The sequence below is a fragment of the Cyanistes caeruleus genome, chromosome Z, assembly GCF_971803275.1.
Source record: "Cyanistes caeruleus chromosome Z, bCyaCae1.hap1.1, whole genome shotgun sequence".
NCBI lineage: Eukaryota > Metazoa > Chordata > Aves > Passeriformes > Paridae > Cyanistes > Cyanistes caeruleus.
In genome coordinates this window covers 64,785,284-64,804,464 of record NC_141732.1, presented here as the reverse complement: position 1 = coordinate 64,804,464, position 19,181 = coordinate 64,785,284, and the positions used below count along the sequence as shown (strand labels likewise).

General features: G+C 35.1%; 1 protein-coding gene across 10 annotated transcripts in view; it reads right to left on the bottom strand.

Annotated features, from left to right (window-relative positions):
- Window positions 1-19,181, bottom strand: part of ARL15 (ARF like GTPase 15) — a 284,774-nt gene that overhangs the window by 51,512 nt on the left and 214,081 nt on the right. Inside the window, exon 8 of one of the 10 annotated variants that reach the window (XM_086866976.1) lies at window positions 3,590-6,297. The exons of the other annotated variants lie outside the window; for them this stretch is intronic. Within the exon in view, the coding sequence (XP_086723102.1) occupies window positions 6,280-6,297 (18 nt within the window). The 3' untranslated portion in view covers window positions 3,590-6,279. Of the gene's footprint in view, window positions 1-3,589; window positions 6,298-19,181 lie in introns of those variants that run through there. 10 annotated transcript variants of the gene reach the window in all.

Here is a 19,181-nt window from a genome sequence, read left to right as displayed (position 1 = left end):
TTTCTCTTTCATATGCAAATGTACATCTATCTGCATAAAAACAACTTCTCATGGAACTGAGAGGGAAAGTTCTCTCCCTCCTACAATTTCCTTTTTCACCCCCAAATGTCATATTATACATAATAGCAAGTTACACATATGTATAGACCAATAAATGACTTCATACACTGTTGTACCAGAAGACCCATGGAATGTTTGTAGTAGTCCTAATAGAATGCCATTTTTAGGATAGCCCACATACTTGAGCGTTTGCTTCACTTTCGTCTGCCAAAAAATGTAATAGGATGAGTGTTTGGTGATTAGCATTATTTTTTGATTCTTATTTGTAACTAGAATTACAAAACATTTTATTAGGAGAAAATGTACTTTAAAACATAACTTATGGAGAAGCAGCTTCAATGTTTTCATTGTATCTGTTTCCCTTACACAAGCCATACAAAACATTTAACAAATGGATAAAGCTCAATGAAGAGAAATTTGACATCTAAAACCAAATAAAACCACATCAGATTCATCTAGTTAAACAAGACTGCATGTTGCAAATTTTGTCTCCCCAGCTAGTATTTTTGGAGTCTAAATTTCTATCAATGCAACAATCTACCTAGTCATAAACATGGGTCCTTTAAAAGGATTTCTCACACACAAAATCCAACTCACTGCCACAAAATGCTATGGGTGCCAGAAGCATAAAATACATTCAACAATAAATTTGAGAAATTCATCGAAGCAGCATTCTTTTAGATGGAAAGGTACGAATGCAACACTGTATGATTAGGAAGTACCCAAAGATTACTAAAAACCAGGATAGGATGATGGGTGAAGCATCACTGTGTACCTAAACTGGTATAATGGTACTGCAAGCCAACCACGGTCAGAAAGGGACACTGGGAAAAATGATCCTCTGGTGTGACTCAGGGTAGCAGTTTGTGTCTTGTAGTTCCATACCAAAGCTTTTATCCAAAACACAGTCTACTTCCATTCTGTGTAACATACCTAGGCCTTTTACATATAAACTGAAACAAACATCAGAATGATGAATTGTCTAGTGAAGCTGATGCACAGAGAACTGCATGAACACGTTATTCATGCAGTCTGTATATTCATACTTCACTAGGAAAAACTTGGTATATCTGTCTTTACCTTGTCTTGCAAATCAAAACACTCATATTGAAACTATATTAAGAAAAGTGTTAATATTTTAAAACAAGAAATTATTTAGCATAATATAAAAATAATTTCAATTATCAGAAGGCATCCTTGTCTTAATTTAAGTCCAAGATGAGATGTTTCTACTTAAAAAACAAATGCTCCATACTTTCTGAATACATAAAATTATGCTAAAATATCTGAGACAGATATAAGACAGGCATCATACATCAGTTTCCTGAAGCAATAAAATATAACAGAATTCCCTATGTAATATTTGAATGTAAATGAAAAGCAGGCCTTAGAAAATCAGATCCAGAAAGTCCAACTATTTTTGTGCAAGAAGATTATATTCAGATAGTAGAAGGCGAGCATAGTTTTGATGAAAAACAAAATAGAACTCCTTTAAAATAGAAAAAACTTAGCCAAAGCAATGCCAAAGCAACACCATATAGCAAATGTTCTTGTGGGGCTACATTCCTCTCATGATGTAAATAAGGAAAATTATCAGTATAAGAAAAGAGAGCTGGAAATCAGAGTTTGTGACTTTGGTTTTCCAAATCTGATGTGGAAAAATAAAGTAAAACATGAAAGAATGAAATTATATTAAAGGTCTATTTTTTTAAACAAGGGAGCCAACCAACTGAACGCAATGAAATGAAAGTTGAAAAGAGATAGAAAATCAGTAGCAAAAATACTAACTCTTGGACACCAATTGCAGATTTCTACCAACATAAAATAGCTACCAAAATTTAAAAAGAAGTGTGAGACTGAACCATCAAAAGTGTAAAAATCTCTGCACTTCAGGGGAGAACTGCAAGATTGAGCCAATAGGGCTCATTTATGAGTACTTTAGCAGAGAAGGGAACATTCCTCAGGTAAAAACCACTAGTAATTAGGTTACTATATGATACACATGGCAGCTTTTAGGTTTCTATCACATAGCATTCTGGTTTATATTATTGACATTACTTTAGTAAAAACCAGTAGTTATGCATGCTTTAACCTGGTACTCTGGATAGTGGCCTATTGGACTTGACTTTCATAGGCTTTTTGAGTGCAGGATATTTGACATAGTGTGAAAGGCTATAAATAGTTTTAACATCACTTGAAACGACCAACAGATATCCACAGATGAGTTACAAATTAAAGTGGAGGAACTCATGCAGACAATACAACCTTGGCAGTCAGCAAAGCTGTCAGCAAAGCTTAGACCTCCCAAACTTCCTGGTTGTTTTTCCTCTTGCTTTGGGTATATAAAAAAAGGAGGAAAATACAACCTTTTAAAATTTACAGACTGCTGTTATGTTTCTTAGCAGTCAGCCCTGGGTTAATTGTGGGAAGATTATTTTCACATGATGGATAACAGAAATAAACTGAATTTAGAAAAGCATTATGTGAGAATCTAGACTAAATCTTACCTTATTTTCACCTACAACAAGTTTGGAATTAAACAGATTACAAATATTAAGTATTAAAAAAAATAAATTTAAAGCCATGTGATTTTACATAGGATCTCAGTAGGTAGTCAGTGTGGGCCAAGAGGTTCACTTTGCAGGAGGTATCATTGCAAGACCAAAACATAGGACTGCTTACCATGTTCCTTTACCATATCCCCTGGGTTCTAGCTTTTTCTAGCTTTTTCTAGTTTGGTGTATGGGCATAAAATATTAAAGAGACTGAAAATCTCTGATTGATAGAGATGTTGTCCAGTGGCATGAGGGCAAATATTGATGGATTAATGGATCTCTGACATTAATGAATCTTTTGCATACTAATTTTTTGCAGCAAGAGAACAAACCAAATAGTCCCATTAAAGCAAGTGCTTGAGTAAAACTCCTGTTATCATACAATCTTAAAATGATGTTAAGAAGTCACATATTTTCCCTCTATATCCATATATTCCCTCATATCTCCAAGCCCTCAAAACTGTTCCCAGAATTTTCATGTGGCTTTTTCAGGACAGCTTCAAATCACAGATTTAGTGATTTACAAGCATTTTTCCCTTCAGAAGGACTATTCCAAATCACACCATAAAGATATACCTGCACAAAATAAGATCTTATTATATTAGGAAATATACTTCTGAAATAGAAAGTTCAGTTACAGACCATTAGAAATTAGCATCTTAGTTTTTCAAGAGCACCCTTCAGGGCATAGAATTACTGAGTACTCCATGTTTTAAAATACTTGCCATTAGTTCTGTAGATCTAACCATTGCTGTACCACTGTCAAATGTTTTGGACAAGTAAATTTTGCATGGTTATCCTATCTTCAGCAAAGGTAACTAGAAACTGTATTTCCTTGTCTGTACCACGAAGGTAACACTTTGATTGACCTTTCAAAAGGTGAAATTACTTACATTCATCAAATTATTTGAAAATTGGAAGCCTTACAAAGAAACTTCGTATTAGAACCTATGAAGAACTCTGGTATGATATAATAAACCTCTAAATGTACAGTCTTCAGCTGACCAGAAGGAGCTTTTCATGTGCTAGAAGAATAGCAGCATGTTTCAGCAATCTCCTTTCTAAAGGCTTAGTTTCACCACAGAGCATATGGCTAAGGATCAACGCAATGAGATCAGACTGTTCACTGAGTTACACAGAGATCTCATTTATCTTTGTTTTTGGAAGGCAGAGTTAGGTAGGCTGTATTTTCATATTAACAATTGCAGAGCACACCTAAATCCTGGTATGGCCAATGATGTGGAAGTTTCAGGTCCTGTGATTTATTCTCCTCCAGTACACAGAAATTAGTGTGTGTAGATAGAGTCCTTTCACTTCAACTAAAGTAGACAATGCAAAATAATTTTGGCTGACAGATTTTTCTTCTTCACCTGCTTTTTTTTTAAATTATTTACAAGTCATTATGATCTTGTTCAGCACATGTGTATATCCATAGACATCCTCCATCCATCCATCTGGCAGAAATTAAGACAAGAAACAGCTAAATAAGTCCTAGAGTGCATTTGTGTATTACATCCCTGCATTCAACAGGTAAAGCTACATCTCATAATAAATACTGAATAAGAATAGAAGAGTACATGTATGTAGGTGATAAATTTGATCACAAAGCGAAAAGCTTTACTGAAAGTCACAGTTAAGTGCTTTCATTACTTGGTTTCTTTTATACATGGGTAGGAACTGACCTTTCCTAAGGCCTAGCAGTTTTAAGTTTGTCTGGTAAAATAATTTCACTGCAGCCTTCATCCGAAACTATAGAAGAAACTATTCTTAAGTATGCATAATTTGCAGTGATTTTTATTAAATTATATTTTTAATACAATGGTTTTAAAATTCAAACTGGGAAGAATAAAGTATGAAAAATTCACATTTGTCAAAACAGAACTTCAGCATGGTATCCCATGCAATCCAGGGAAATGAGACACAGCATATTACTGCACCATATTTCCCAGCAGAGTTAACCATCAAAATACCTACCCTTGCAGTTTATACAAAGGCCAGACACAGAGAAAAATGCACAATGACATTAGCCATACTGGAGTTATTAATGGAATAAATGCAGCAGTCAAAGACCCTCTGAAGATAAAAGCATCACTCTCTCCCATCTCTGGAACTCTGCCCAAATCACAGTCATATTTTCATTTTTGTCAGCCTTTCTTCCTCTGTAATGAAAGAGCTTCCTTCATAATAGTAAATAAAAATTAAGTGTTCCTTCTGTGCTTCAAAGTAAAATGGTTTCAGTAATGATGCAGACAGTACAGTGTGCATCTTTCTAAGGAAAGATTTACTGCTTCAATTTCAATTTAACATTTTGTGTTGCTTCGAGGTTAAAAATACCAGGACATGCAATCATGCAGAAATCTATTTCTTACATGCGAATTGGCTGCTTTTTCTGGTATCTAGCTCTGTGCTTGAGAAGGGTCACATTTACTCATTAATACTCTGAGAAAGAGGTTTTATAATGTAAACATATGTGCTGTAAAACTAAGTCTTGCATAGTCAACAGTAAAATAATCTTAAAAATTTCAGTGTAGAATGTTAACTAGACTTGGCCTTAAAATTCTTTCTGCAGGAAAATTAACTGAGCTAGAAAGAACAGTTATGTCAATCACTGATTTGACAGACTGACAGTTACACCAGTTATGACAATTTCTGGTCTTACCGACAATCCACAGAGTTTCTGCACAAATCACAGCTATTATTGTTTGAACTAGAACCGAACTAGCAAGATAGCTGGTCTAGTTTTAAAAACTGCAGAAGCTTTGACATAGGTACAGGTCACTGTGGAACAAATAGTTATGTCTCCAAGCATGATGCTGACAGTTTACCCTGGCCTAAGACAAATTCAAGACAGTTTACATCCTCTGAGAACTAACCTCATTTAGATTATTTTGTGCTTGCTGAAGGCTATGTGGGCATGGACTATGATTGTGCATGAGCTGACCTCTGCAAGTTCATATCCCATTGCAACTGCCTTTCCTCCCAAGCACTTCCTGGAATGTGCAAAATTATTTCTGTATTTAACTCGCTCAATTTAAGATCCCCTTCTATTCAAAATCTTCTACATGTTCACTTACAGATGACAATAATTTCTGGTTTATTTACTTTTTTTTATAACGGATGCAGCTTCTTATTTTAAATAATAATAAGCGATTTTGCAGTATCTCAAATCAGATATTCTTAACACCTGACTCCGAAAACCAGGCTCCAGATCTGTTAGAAATGGGGGAAAAACCATTAGAAAGTATTTGGACCTATAAAGACAATGCTTTCTTTAGCTGAATGAGGAATGGTAGTTTCAGTATTCAAAGACAACTTTGCTGTTACCATTGCCCAAGAAAGTCCTGCTGTCTTAAGGCAAAGCTGAAGCATCAGGGAGAACACAGAAATGCCAAAGTTACAAATCACGTATCACTTTGTCTGTGCAACGTTTCATCTTATCTTGACTGCACATTAAGTTAAAAAATATTCTTACATGGTATTGTTCATTTTACAATTAACTTCTCTGATTAAAAAAAAAAAAAGAAGAAGAAGAAAGAAAAAAGGGAAAAAAGCTGTGGCTAGCATATAGTAGACCTTTAAATCTCTTTTGGATTCCTTTTCTACATACTGTAACAGTGAGCTATTTTCTGTCCTCCCACTCTCACCCAGAAGCAATGTCTGTTTGTCACTTAGATAGCTGCTCCTGAAAGATATAAGTAGTAACAAGTTGTTGATTTCAATATTTAATTTATTGCCAAGACTAGATGCAATAAGCAAAAATCTGTTTGACTACAAGCAGTAAGCAAACTAAATACCACCACAAACAAGCCTGTATCCTTTAAGTGTAGCTTAACCACACCTTGCAGCTTGTCTCCCTTCTGCAGCAAGTCCTTACATAATGAATGTCTAATGAAGCTGGAGTGTCTCTACACTGTCCTGGATATCTAGCCTCTTGACATAATGCAATCAAACAGTTTCTTGTTTGCTACACCTACAGTTCTTTTTATTACTAGCAAATGTGGTATCACACTGTGACTGAGGCTATGCGAGGTAGCACACATGCATGCTTTTCTCTAGCACAGGTTTTTTGGGGGCCTGCAGTCTGAATCTCAAGTATGAAGGTGAAGAGACTCTCCAAGTCTTCAAGGACTTGCAGAACATTACCCAGATGCACTGTAACAGGACTTGAAGTCACATATTATGGATTTTGAAGGAACTTACTGTTATGCATCTCTTTCAATGTGTGAGGAAAGAGCAATGTCAACCATCCTCATAAACGAAGAGGATTTAGTTAGAACAATTATTTATTTTTGTTTTCTTTCAAAGTCATAAGCCAAAGATGATATTTTTAAAGTATTTTTTTCATGTTTTCCAAAAGTTGTTAATGCACATTATTTTTTTATCTGAATCCGAGTGATATTTATCTGAATGTTCAAATGCTTCTTGTTCGGTATCTGTTTCACACTAAATGTTCAAATTGGTAGTAAGAACTAATTTCCTGAGCTGAGGTTCCACTCAACCATGATGCATGCTGTACAGATCACAATAACACATTAAATAAAAGTTGTTTTTAAAACTTCCTGGACTGAAGCTAAGATTTTTTTTTATTTTATTTTATTTGCAAAATAAATACATGAAAAAATATGAACATGAGCAAATGGGTCATCAGAAGTTTTCCATCAGTATAAATTTCCTGCATATCCAGAATGAAGGTATATTCAGCATTGCTAATAGTGAACAAGTCTCAGTGTGGTTGTAAGAAAATAAATGCAAAGTCCACAAAATCTCTACAAGCTCTTCTAATTCCTGCAATAAACTTAGTAAGATAAAAATAGGGGCAATGAGAAAACTGCATTGCAATATGGATGGAGCATTGCCAGTTGCTGCTCTCATTTAAATGGGGATCTTTTGTTTGAGCTCCCCCATTGCTCACTGCTACAACAAACTGCCTAGACAAGTTCCAAGCCTTCAGGTGTTCCATAGGCCAAAGTCAATATTTTAAATACCACTCCAAGAGCACCACACGCATTATTAACTTATGATTTTATCACGCGTCTCAGATTATTTGTTGATATTTTTTTCCATATCCCAGTTTCCAGAGCCACACAGTGACAAGAAAGCCCCACTTGCTGAATTAAATTAAAAGAGTTGTTGCAGATAGATACACTTAAATAAGCAGCCTACCATGTTCCTACCAGTTTAGGATTATGAAGGTGAGTTAAAATGCAGTTCAATAAAATTCAGTGTTGCAAATATCTAATCACAAGCAGACAGAAGTCTGCACTACAGTGCTCCACACTCAGTCTTCTATAAAAATACAGATGGAAAAATGTTTTTTTTGGCCATTGATCTACTTGATCATTGCCAACAGCTAGAAATCTAGTAGGATTTGTAGCTCATGAATACTTCCACCAAATTTTCTGGTAGTTTCCCTTAAACTAGAACCACTATTTTCTTTCTTTTCTTTTGATTGAGCTTCTGCCAACCAACTTACTTTTGTGCATCAACCAGTCCTCCAAAATACAGTGACAGACTGCTGAGACCATCTTAAAAGAAAAAAGCTTGTGTTGATAGGATTATGACAGCAACAAGCCTGTAGCTCTCTATTCCTGTTGGATTTTGATGCCAGGAGAGTTCCCCTAAGAGAGAAGAACTTCTTCAAACTCCCTGGGGGAACATTTTGCAGGAAAGGAACACTTGAAATTTGATTTGTCCACTGAATGAACAGTACTAAAAGTCTGTTTGAATGCTAAAACAAACACATGAAGTACAGCACAGCCAAGTAACTTTACTTCATAAATCATATCGTTTTCATTTCCTGAATTCATAACCACAGTGATGCAATAATGGAAACTTTTGTATGTTTATAAGTTAGATGACCCACAATCATTCCCTACAGTAAGCACTAGTAATTTCTGACTATTAAAATAATTGTTATATTCTATTGCTATGCTTTGCTTAATATTGTAAGGTGAGTTTTCTATTTCACAAACTGTATTACATTGGCAACAAAATTTCTGACCTTAGCCAACAGTATTGGATGTGATTAATTTCTAACATTCTTTTGGTAAGTCAAAATAAACATCCACTCAGCTTTCTTTGTTTGCCATCTCAACATCCTAAGTTGGCTGGCCTTCTCAGAAATACATGTTAGTTGTCCCTAATTAACTTTTTTTTCCTTTTTAAAATGTTTGAGTTACATCCAGTTAGAGTATTTCCATTTAAACTCTCTTTCGTCTAACATTAATCCCCAATTGTTGTATTTCATTTAAATAACAATCCCACACTATATTTTAAATTAAACTGTCAATTAAATTAGACTATTCAGAATGACTTTTTACAACGAAAGTCATTGATGTGGCAAATAATGATGGCAAAAATGAAGATACCTTTTACAGAAGTCTATATACAAAGTATTGTATTATAGAATCAGATCTTAAAAACCACCATGTCTGATCAAGAAAGTTAATATGTACCATTTCAGAATATTTAGAGGAATTGCTTTAGGATATGATTTTGTAACCCTTCTTTTTTAAATTAGTCTCCATCTCAGTATCTTGTGCTGCTTAGAGGCAGAAGTTAATTTGCTCTCTCGGCTTCTGCCATAGATTCCTCACCTATGTAATTAACAAAACTGCTGAAAAGACACCTTGCAGATTTTCCCAGAGTTCTGAAGGAGAACAAACCTGTCCTTTTGTAGAATAACACACAAAGTAGCCATGCAAAGTTTGATTCTACTCTTCACACTTCTATTATTCACGCATCTGCTTCACACCTTCAGTGTAGTAGCGGCTTTCCAGACACTTGAGAAGGGCAGCCTGTTATCTTTCAGACAGCAGATCAAACTAGATGTGCCATTTAAGCAAAATAACCATAGAATAGCTTGCTGGAAGTAACAACCACACTATGAGGCTCAACAGATGAGACGCAATGAAGAAATTCTGTCTATACAATCTGCTTCATCTATTTCTTTTCATAATTAACTTTAATCTTTGCATCCTATGTCTCATTCTTAATTTGTTTAATTGGCAGAAGTCTAGAATGGCCTCCAGCTGTCTAGACCATTGAACTAAGAATGCAACCCTGCATTAGCTCAAAGTAAAGTGCCTCAAGTTTAGCTCCTGGAGATTTATGTGAGCAGTTATTCACACTGCTTTCTAGTTTGTCTTCACAAGGTACTTCCTGTTCTACTTGTTTTAATTGGCTACCTGTTATTCTGCCAAAGCATTACCTGAATACCAGTGTATTTACCATAAATATACTTTATTTATAAGTACCATAAATTTACTTTATTATACAAAATACTACTAAATATTTGTTTTGCAAACAATTACAGTTTTTCTTGGTGTGGATCTTCCATAATTCTGTTCCTTCATTCACTTACAAGGCATATTTTATGTCCTTCCATGATGTAATTACATTATTGTAATAATAAAAACATATTTCCTTCAGTACAATGAAGTATCTTTCTGTCTCTCCTTCTCCCCCACATCATAATTTTTCTTTATGATGGGTGCATGACACTATGGCTTAAGACTAGAAGACTTCTGCATGCTTCATCTTAACTTTCTCATAAACTAGCTCTGCTGGAAATGTTATGTGTTGCATTTATTTTTTTAGAGTCAGTTCTCTGAAGTAGTTCGGTAAATAGTTATTTAAGTTTTATGTCTAAGAACAAGGTGACTTTAAAACACCCATAGTTATATATTTTGACTTTTTTCAACCAAATCACAACTTACCATAGCTTGTAAAGAGTTTCATTCATTTTTTTGCTTTCTGACATAGAAGATGCAATTGGGTTGCTTACCTGTTTCTTGGGGTGGTACACCATCATTCTCATGGCTTCATTTCACCATTTACATCAACCGATCTTCCCTTTGAAATGCCAATCCCCAAACATTTTGAAAAGGTTCTTTGATAAGCATCTAATTATTAGCCGTCTCTCTCTCTTTCCAGTAGAAAAGAGATTGATACCCTAAGAGACTCCACTTGACTGACTCTATCCACCCAGTAATTTTGCAGATGAGGTGTGCCACTAGTATATTAAACCTCCAAGTCTTATGAAGATCAACAAGTGTGCAGAGCACAGAGAGTTAATGTAATCACATTAACTGACCACTCTCTTAAAGAAAGAAGCCCAGATCCAAACCTCACTGGAAACTGATGAAGCCACAGAGGGATGTAACAGCATACATACTTTAACTACAGAAAAGCCAGAGCTAAACCTCAGATCAATTTTAAGATTCAAGTCCATTAGAAGTCTGTACCTTAGACTCCTTCCAAGGTTTTTATCATCCTCACGCTTTTCATGTAGCATCTGCAGATTGTGCATCTTCCTTCTTGTTTCCATTTTTTTTGTCTGCTTATCTATACTGTTTAATAATTTGAAAGTTTATTTTCTTGGATTTCTATATGCATGAAGAGAGTCACCCTTCTGTATGACTCTCCGTCCATTATTAAGCAATAAAATCTCAATGAAGTTTTCAAAAAGTTTTCCTTCAACTTGTTTTCATTCCTTTTGATGATATCTGCCAAATCTCCTTATATTCCCTTTCACCACAACACTCCACAGGTTAGGAGGTTAATAATTCTCAATTGTATTTATCAGATTTAAAACCTATCTTTACATGTCCCAGAAAGTCCACCCTATTTTCTTCCAGATTATTCTTTCTATTTGATCTTTCATACTTTTCCATTATCTCCATACACTGTCAACATATTTTGGACACCCTGTAAAGGCATTACTCACTTTCATTACATTGTTATTTGTTCTTACTTAAAAGCTTACCACATATCAGTTGAGCAATCCCCGCCCCCCTTCAATTTTATTCATGCCTTTCTTTTTTCTTGGGCCTCTCCATAAAGTTATTTCCTCTTCACATTTTACATATTCTCCTATTTAACTTTTTCAGCAACAAAATTCAGGCACTCAGTAAATAAAATTAACAAGACATACCTCAAGTCTGCCCAGAAAAAAAGTTCAACCTTAACTCAATACTGTATAAATTACTGTAGTGAGGTGAATGGGGTGGAGAAATTATTTTAAAAAAAACGTGACTCCAAACATGGCCCAAATAGTGAAGATAAAGATGCAAATCTAAGCACAATTCTGAACAAGATCAGCTAAAATGCATAAGAAAACCCAGATAATTTCTACTTGATCATTAATAACATCCACACATCCCTATGAAAATTTTCAGATTCTTGCCGCTTACTTTTAGAATGTCAGTCTTAAGGTATAATCGATTAAAAAATAAGTTGAAAACAGACTGAAAAACTTAAAATGCCTCCAGTCAACACAAAGATGGCAGGGGACAAAGTAGCATCATCCAAAAATATAAGTCTTTATCTCTGTATAAAAACACAATATTTTAAAAAAATGGAAATGTTTTTGAACGGTATCATGCCCATAGAATCCCATAAGAAATAAACCTGTAAAAAGTTCAAAGTCTCAACACACCATGGAAAAATAGTCAGTAAAATACTAACTATAAAACTCCATGTAAATTGCTACTATTTTCTATAATCAGGAATACTGAAATAGAAGTGAAAGTAGCAGTCAGCTACAGTATTTATCTCAGTCTATAATGAACTATCATTTCAATTAAAACATTATCAGAAAGATATACCACTTTATCATTAATAAAAATTGCCTGTATTCAATAGCAATTCAATCCACAGTACTTTGTGTGCTCACTAAATATAACTGTAACAGCATAATCCTTCCCAAGTATAGTATCTTGCTAAGGAAGAGGCTGAAGTCTCAGTTTGAAACTGTAATAGTAGTCCTAATCAACATCTAAATATTAATTCACTTCATACATAAAAGATTCAAAATTTGTTGCTTGAATCTATGGAATTAAAAATAGCGGTGGAATAGATTTATCTGGAGATTACTTAAGTGGGCAGGAAGCAAGATCAGTAGTCTCCAGATGTCCTGAGGTACTTAAATAAGAATGGAGAAAGGAGACCTGCATTTAAATAACGCAGCTAGGAATGAGATAGGAACTTCCCAAAGTGTCAAGGGATCAAGAAAGAACAGAGTGAAAGAAGCTGCAGAAGTTAAAGTTAATAAACACAAGAGTATGTACATACTGAAAGAGCTTGTCTGCACAAAATATCAAAGCAAAGTAATTTCAGGACATAAAACATGGCTGACATGAAAGGACTTATAGCTCTAAATATTACTACAAGACTTTGAATTTCCTTCAAATTAGGGGCTGACTCACAGCAGCTGCTTAATAAGATTCAAAACTTTATTTAGTTTTGATAATGATAATATATATATTTAAGGTATCCCCTATTCCTGTTGGAAAAATTGCCAAGTTTAGTATTAAGAACATCATCTGGGCTCACTACCATATGGAGACACAGATCAAATATAAATAGAGAGCTGACTTTCTTCAGATACTTTCTGAGTCAATCCTGGATGGTAACTAACTATTCCTGATATATGATGCTGAATGGAACACACAAAATTAAATCAAAAAGAGCTAAATATTATATCGTCAAGTCTAGAATTAATAGATATCTTAGAATCTCAGGAGTTGCAGTATACTATTTTTTTTTATTTTATTTTTACATTCAATGGGTATTTTCCAATTTAAATACCTGGCAATTACTTCAGACCTTTGTAAGTTTTACTTAAGCTACTACATATTTGGACTCAACAGAGCACCCTTCTCTCTTTCTGCTGAAGCAATTTTCTATTCCAACCAAAAGTATAAATCAGAAACCAATTCCTAAATATCAGATTGGAAGAAAAAAATCTGCAGTAATTATTAATATAACTATTTACTTTAGTGTAGCTCAAAATAACTTACTGCTATCAGTTTTGGTTATTTTTCCTAAGGAAGAGATGGAAGACGGAAGTAGATAGAAAATCAGTATGATCCATTTATAATGAACAGAAAGAATATAATCATCACCCCTGAAACTTTACAGGGGAGTGTTTTGCCAAATAATTTTCTGGGGCTCTAAAATGGACATAAAAATAAAGAATAATCCCTTATCTGCTAAACAGATATCTTGATTGAAAAATACACACATCACAGTAACTCAAGGTAGTGGGTGTAATTTTTTTTCTATACACAAAAAATGCCTATGGCCAACATGAGAAACTGGCATTTGAATCTAAATCCTAAATTCTATGACATATGTTTTTATTTTGAGTTTCCCCCCCCATCTCTGATTCAAAGCACTGGCAAGAGAAATTACATCAACAGATTTTTGGCACAGCCATGACAGATCCCACATTACAATGAAAAAAAAATTCCCCCAAAAACCATGTGCGACATTTTCTCTTTGAGACCAATGAAAGTCCAGCATTATCAAAACATGACATGCCAGACTTTTGATATTACTCAACTGACTACATAAAACTCCTAAAATGTTGACATGCAGAGTAAGGATGCAGTCCACAGATTTAAGGTTCAGAGGGATCATCAGATCACTCAGTTTTCCAATCTGTGTAACACACACATGGCATTTCAGGTGGTATTTCATGTAATTACTACAATTACTTGTATGACTTATAACTCATGAACCCCGTTCCTGGTGATTCAAACAATTGGAGATATGTGCTGCACTCCAGTTTCTCAGAGGTACAATGAGATACCATCCAGACATGTTAGGCATGGGATTGCTGAAAGAGAAACTGAAAAAGAAATGGAAGAAAAGTACTCAAGCTAATGTTAGCATTTCAAGTCAGCTTATAGTACAAATACAGAAAACCATAATTCAGGTTTCCATGGTAACAACCACCAGATTAGAAAATTTTCACCAGATTTACTTTTTTGTTTGAAAGGAGGAGAAAAACCTCATGACTGTCATGAATCCCCTGGGGGATTCTCTACATAAGCAGAAAAGTCTGAAAACACATTTAAAGCATGCACTGTGTATATGAATAACCCATTCCTTTATCCAAGAGTAATTAGCCAAACCCATATTGTTTCCCAAACAATATGGGAATTGTTTGGGCACTGCTATTGCAGTTGTATCACAAGAGCAGGAAAGGGAGAGCTGAACATGTGGAGGCCTCTTTCTAGTCCACACACATGGGCTAGAAGACCTTCCTTGAGCTGCAAAGGAAAGCCAACTAGGGTAAAAGGTGTATCTGAGAACAGTGCTCTGGACACAGATGGCTCCTTCCATTGCTGAAATGCAGTCTTGGATCACCAGCAAACTGCTGGCTGTGAGCTCAGCTGACGTCGTCTGCTGAGCACACAATGGCTTCACTGCATTGTACCTCAGGCTTGGTGGAAATACGTGGCTTTTAGTTCATCCGTTCACACAATCACCCCCGGAGACAAATACAGGGTATGTATGCTTCCAGAGTCCCAACAGTGAAAACCAGAAATATGTAAACACATTAATTTGTCATACCTCCACAACATACAGACTTACAACACCAAGAAAAAACCCAGCAATCTTGGTTAAGTTTTAGCTTTTTTTTTTAGAATACCACAAAATAAATTCTTCAGCCTTTCTAACACTCTCCACACAATTTTGAGCACCTTGGTGATCCTATCAGAGGATGTGACATCCTAAGTGTGTTTGCATTATGTCAGCCAATGTGTCAATGGCCACATCAGTAATACTGTTCAGAAGAATTTCTTTGTGATAAAACACCTAAACCATTTTTATTCACATCCAACAATTCAAAAATCTTGCAGCATGTCATTTCCTGATCAGAATTGAAAATAGCAGTGTTGATACTCAGGCAGTATTGTACCTTCAAGTTTTAAGCTCAGAGCCTATCAAACTGCTGTAATAACACTTTTGACAGTGTAATAACACTTTTTGTTGACCAGTTTGAAATTCTTCATGTCTCTGTCAGTTCTGGATGCATTTTTCTCTTCCTTCAGATAGTTTAAAAGGAAAGCAGTACCATACAAGGGCAGATAAAAGAAATGGAAGTTGCAAAAGAAACTCTGCTTGACTAGAGGACAGGTAATCATATTTACAAATAACACTGATAATCAGATTTTAAGAGTTCTGACTAACACATAGTTAGATACCTCTCATTTATTTGCATATTTCAGTGCTACTTTACATCTAGTAAGGGCAAGAAACTTAAGCACACAGACAAGCAGATACACAAATGAGTATCTGTACTGTGTTCAGGGGTTCAAGAAGTACATGATCAAACATAATTCAATTTTCAGTGCGACTAATAAAGTGTCTGCCATGATAAAAGGATAGATAAGAAACCCTTGCCTTGACAAAATGAATCCTACAAAATGATAATTAGGAAGGAAAAGGTCTTCTAAGCAGCTTTACACTTAAGGGAAAAGGGCAAGTTGGAAAACTTACTTCCAATACTGCAAAATTAAACCCTAAAAAAAAAAAAGAAGAACAGCAAGGCTATAATATGGGGAGTACTTCTACCAGTTGTACCTGAAAGTATTTTTTCTGATGTAGAATGCAATTCCAGAAAAAGCTGAATGTTTCCTTCTCCGTATGCCATTCTCTTCAGACCAGATTGATTCCATTTGTAAAAACGAGCTGAAATTTCAAGAATTCATTCTCTATGCTCCTTCATTAAATACTAACTTAATGAAACTGAAATTTCAATCAAATCATTTATATTAAAGGGACTGGAATAATTTAAATTAAAAAGCATAAAATGGGATACATGAAGTTTAAGGTACCACTAATTCAAACTCAGCCTGGAATTCGACAGCTTAGGTGTGATCTTTTATTGCTGCTCATCCAACAGAGAACTCGTACCTTGTAGAGTCCTTTGCAAACTGTGTCAAATGACTGATCTTTGGTAGCACAAATGTCAAAATGCAAGCCAAATTTGTATTGCTACTGTGGAGTTAATAGGAAAAGAAATTGAAATAAAAATATGTATTTTATTATAAGGCAAGTGGATGCAACACCGTGTACGTACAAGGAATAGATATGTTGAGTAAGGTGACATTTTACATAGCCACTTTTCAAAGTAGAACTACATTTTAAGGGCTTTTGCATATGTTTTACCTAGAGACCTCTGTGATGATGTGCCAATATCAACTTCCCTTTCTCTTTAGTTGCCAGTTTTATTTGATTTCTTTCTTCAGATATGTGCCAACCAGTTTCAACTTGTTTAACAACATTTTTTTAAAATCAGCTGCCTTGCTGGAATGTTGAACTGATGCATGTGTGGGTGTGCTTATAATGCATGTAAAAATACATTAAAGCAATATAAAGGGTCTGGTTTAAGCCCATAAAAGTAAAAAAAATTGCCAAATACTGAAGCAGACACCTCTTTATATATCATAATACCTCACAAAATCAACCACCTAACTTGCATAGAAAGTGCTTTGGAAGTGGAAGTGCTATGTTCATTTAATACAGCTGTGGTTTATATGGTTGAACTACAAACCTGCTGGAGTATCACAAGCCATGTTGTTATTTAAGGGAAGGAGTTGGATTTGCAAAATGTTTCACTCTCAATGATAATAAGTAATAAAATTATGCAATGTAATATATTTCATGATTATATATATTGGATTGTGCACTAAACAGAAGTTCTTTCCAAAAAAATTATTTAATAAAATGCTGATGACATAAGGGTAATCAAGCAAAACAATAGATCCAGGATGTCAGATGGGAATATACTGTTAATGAAATCAAAACTGCATCCTGATCTGGAAAAGCATTAAGATTTCCTTATTAAGTCAGCTTAAGGCACAAAAGCTTGCCTGTTTCAGGCTCAGATCTCCAAGCTGTCATAAGCACAAATTAGAAATCTCTTAAGAAATTTCAGTTGCATTGTCTGACATTCATGTTTGTGACTGGAAAAGATATACAAGAATAGATGCATAAACCTAGTCAGAGAGACAAGCTCTCAACAGTCCACACCTCCACCTAATCCTGGTAAATCACACTGACTATAAGCCTTCATACTTAGGACATAAACTATTTTGTACTGTTGTGATAAAGTATTAAACAATGAATCACAGAATAATAGAAAAGTTCGGGTCAGAAGGGACCTTGAAGATCATCTTGCTCCAACACTGTGCCACAGGCAGGAACACCTTCCACTACATCACACTGCTCAAAGGTGCTGCTTCTGAAGTTCTCAATACTTAATTGGATTAATCTTTGATAACTGATAAAATGTCAGATTCTTCTTGTTCATATTGGGAGAGAGAGAGTGGAGTTAACTGGAGGTTTTGGGGAAAACTTGTAAGGTTTCACAGCTCTAACAGTCACTTCAAGACATTTGGATGATCAGCATCACTTTGATGAAGAGCAGCTATTTGGGCAAGTCGTACCTTGTGCTTAGGTGTGACTTCTATTCTGCTAGCAGAGTAACAAGCTTGCTTGCTAAAGCAAGTGGAAATAGACCAAGAGTATTTTTTCATCTTCATATAAAAAGAAGTGTTCTTTTTAAAAAAAGACTCTCTTCTGGGTCTCTGTCTTGCCATATCTCTGTCATCTGAATATTTTCATTATCTCTGAAGCATGGTCAGATGCTTTTGATCTTCTATAATGCCTCCAATTTCTCCATTTTTCTCCATTTTTCATCTATATCAGCTGTATCAAAAAATCAGTTTTGGTTTTCTTTTTTTTGTTCCATTAAGCGTATTGCTGTAGTTTTCACATGAAAACACAACAAAAAAAGCCACCCACATTGTCTGCCTGGTCATGACTTTTGGACACCACCAAGTTCACCTTCTTGAATTGCTTAATGATTTTGTAAAGGTGGCAAAAGCAGTAGGGTCATGCTTTTTTAACCACTGCTTGATTTTTTCCATTATGTGAGAAGGATTGATTTGCTTAAATCAAACCTTCCTGGTAACTAGAAGGTATCTTGCATCAAAGACATTTTAGGAGTCCTCCCAACTCAGTAATTCTGCTTGCCTCTACCTGCCTCACTACAAGCAAATTTGTGAGGAAAAAATGATGCTTAAGCTTGTCTAAACCTGATTGAAGACACATGGACAAAAGAAAATGGTAGTCAGTGGAATTTTTTTTTTACTTTACTCTTGTTGGCATTGTTTGCCTTTTGCTGTCATTTACCCAACAGTGGATCCAAAAAGTAGTAACTTGAGATTTTACTCATTCACTACTTCAGCAGAAGTTCCTGCCACATGGAGTTCATAGGAAGGTCTCATGGGATGTAAACCAACTAGTAGTTGGCCCAGATAGGCCCTTTGTGTTTATATACATTCCTTCCTGTAAAAAATAGAAAGTTCCCTCAAACAGTTCTCAGTGATTGCAGACGCTGACCTAGCAAGTTGGAAAGATAATTTGCTAACAAATGAAGTGTTAGTCATAAAAAGTTGTCTATGCTCATCTGTTAGAGCTGTAAGGCTCTATGGGCTGTTATTTTTAAACACCTGAATACTCAAAAAGTCATAGTATAGCTTAAAAAAAAGAGTAATTCCTGCAATATTATACACCTATTCAGATTGTATGCATTCTTTGACCTTTAGTCTTTATCAATGCAGGGTTGATCTTTTACCAATCTGTTGATATGCCTTTGGTAAACTTCACCTATATTTGATGACTATGGCTGCATAACCCCCTGCTTTGACATGGCAAACCTTGTACCACCGGCAAGAACAACCAACTCATCAGGCACCAGACCAC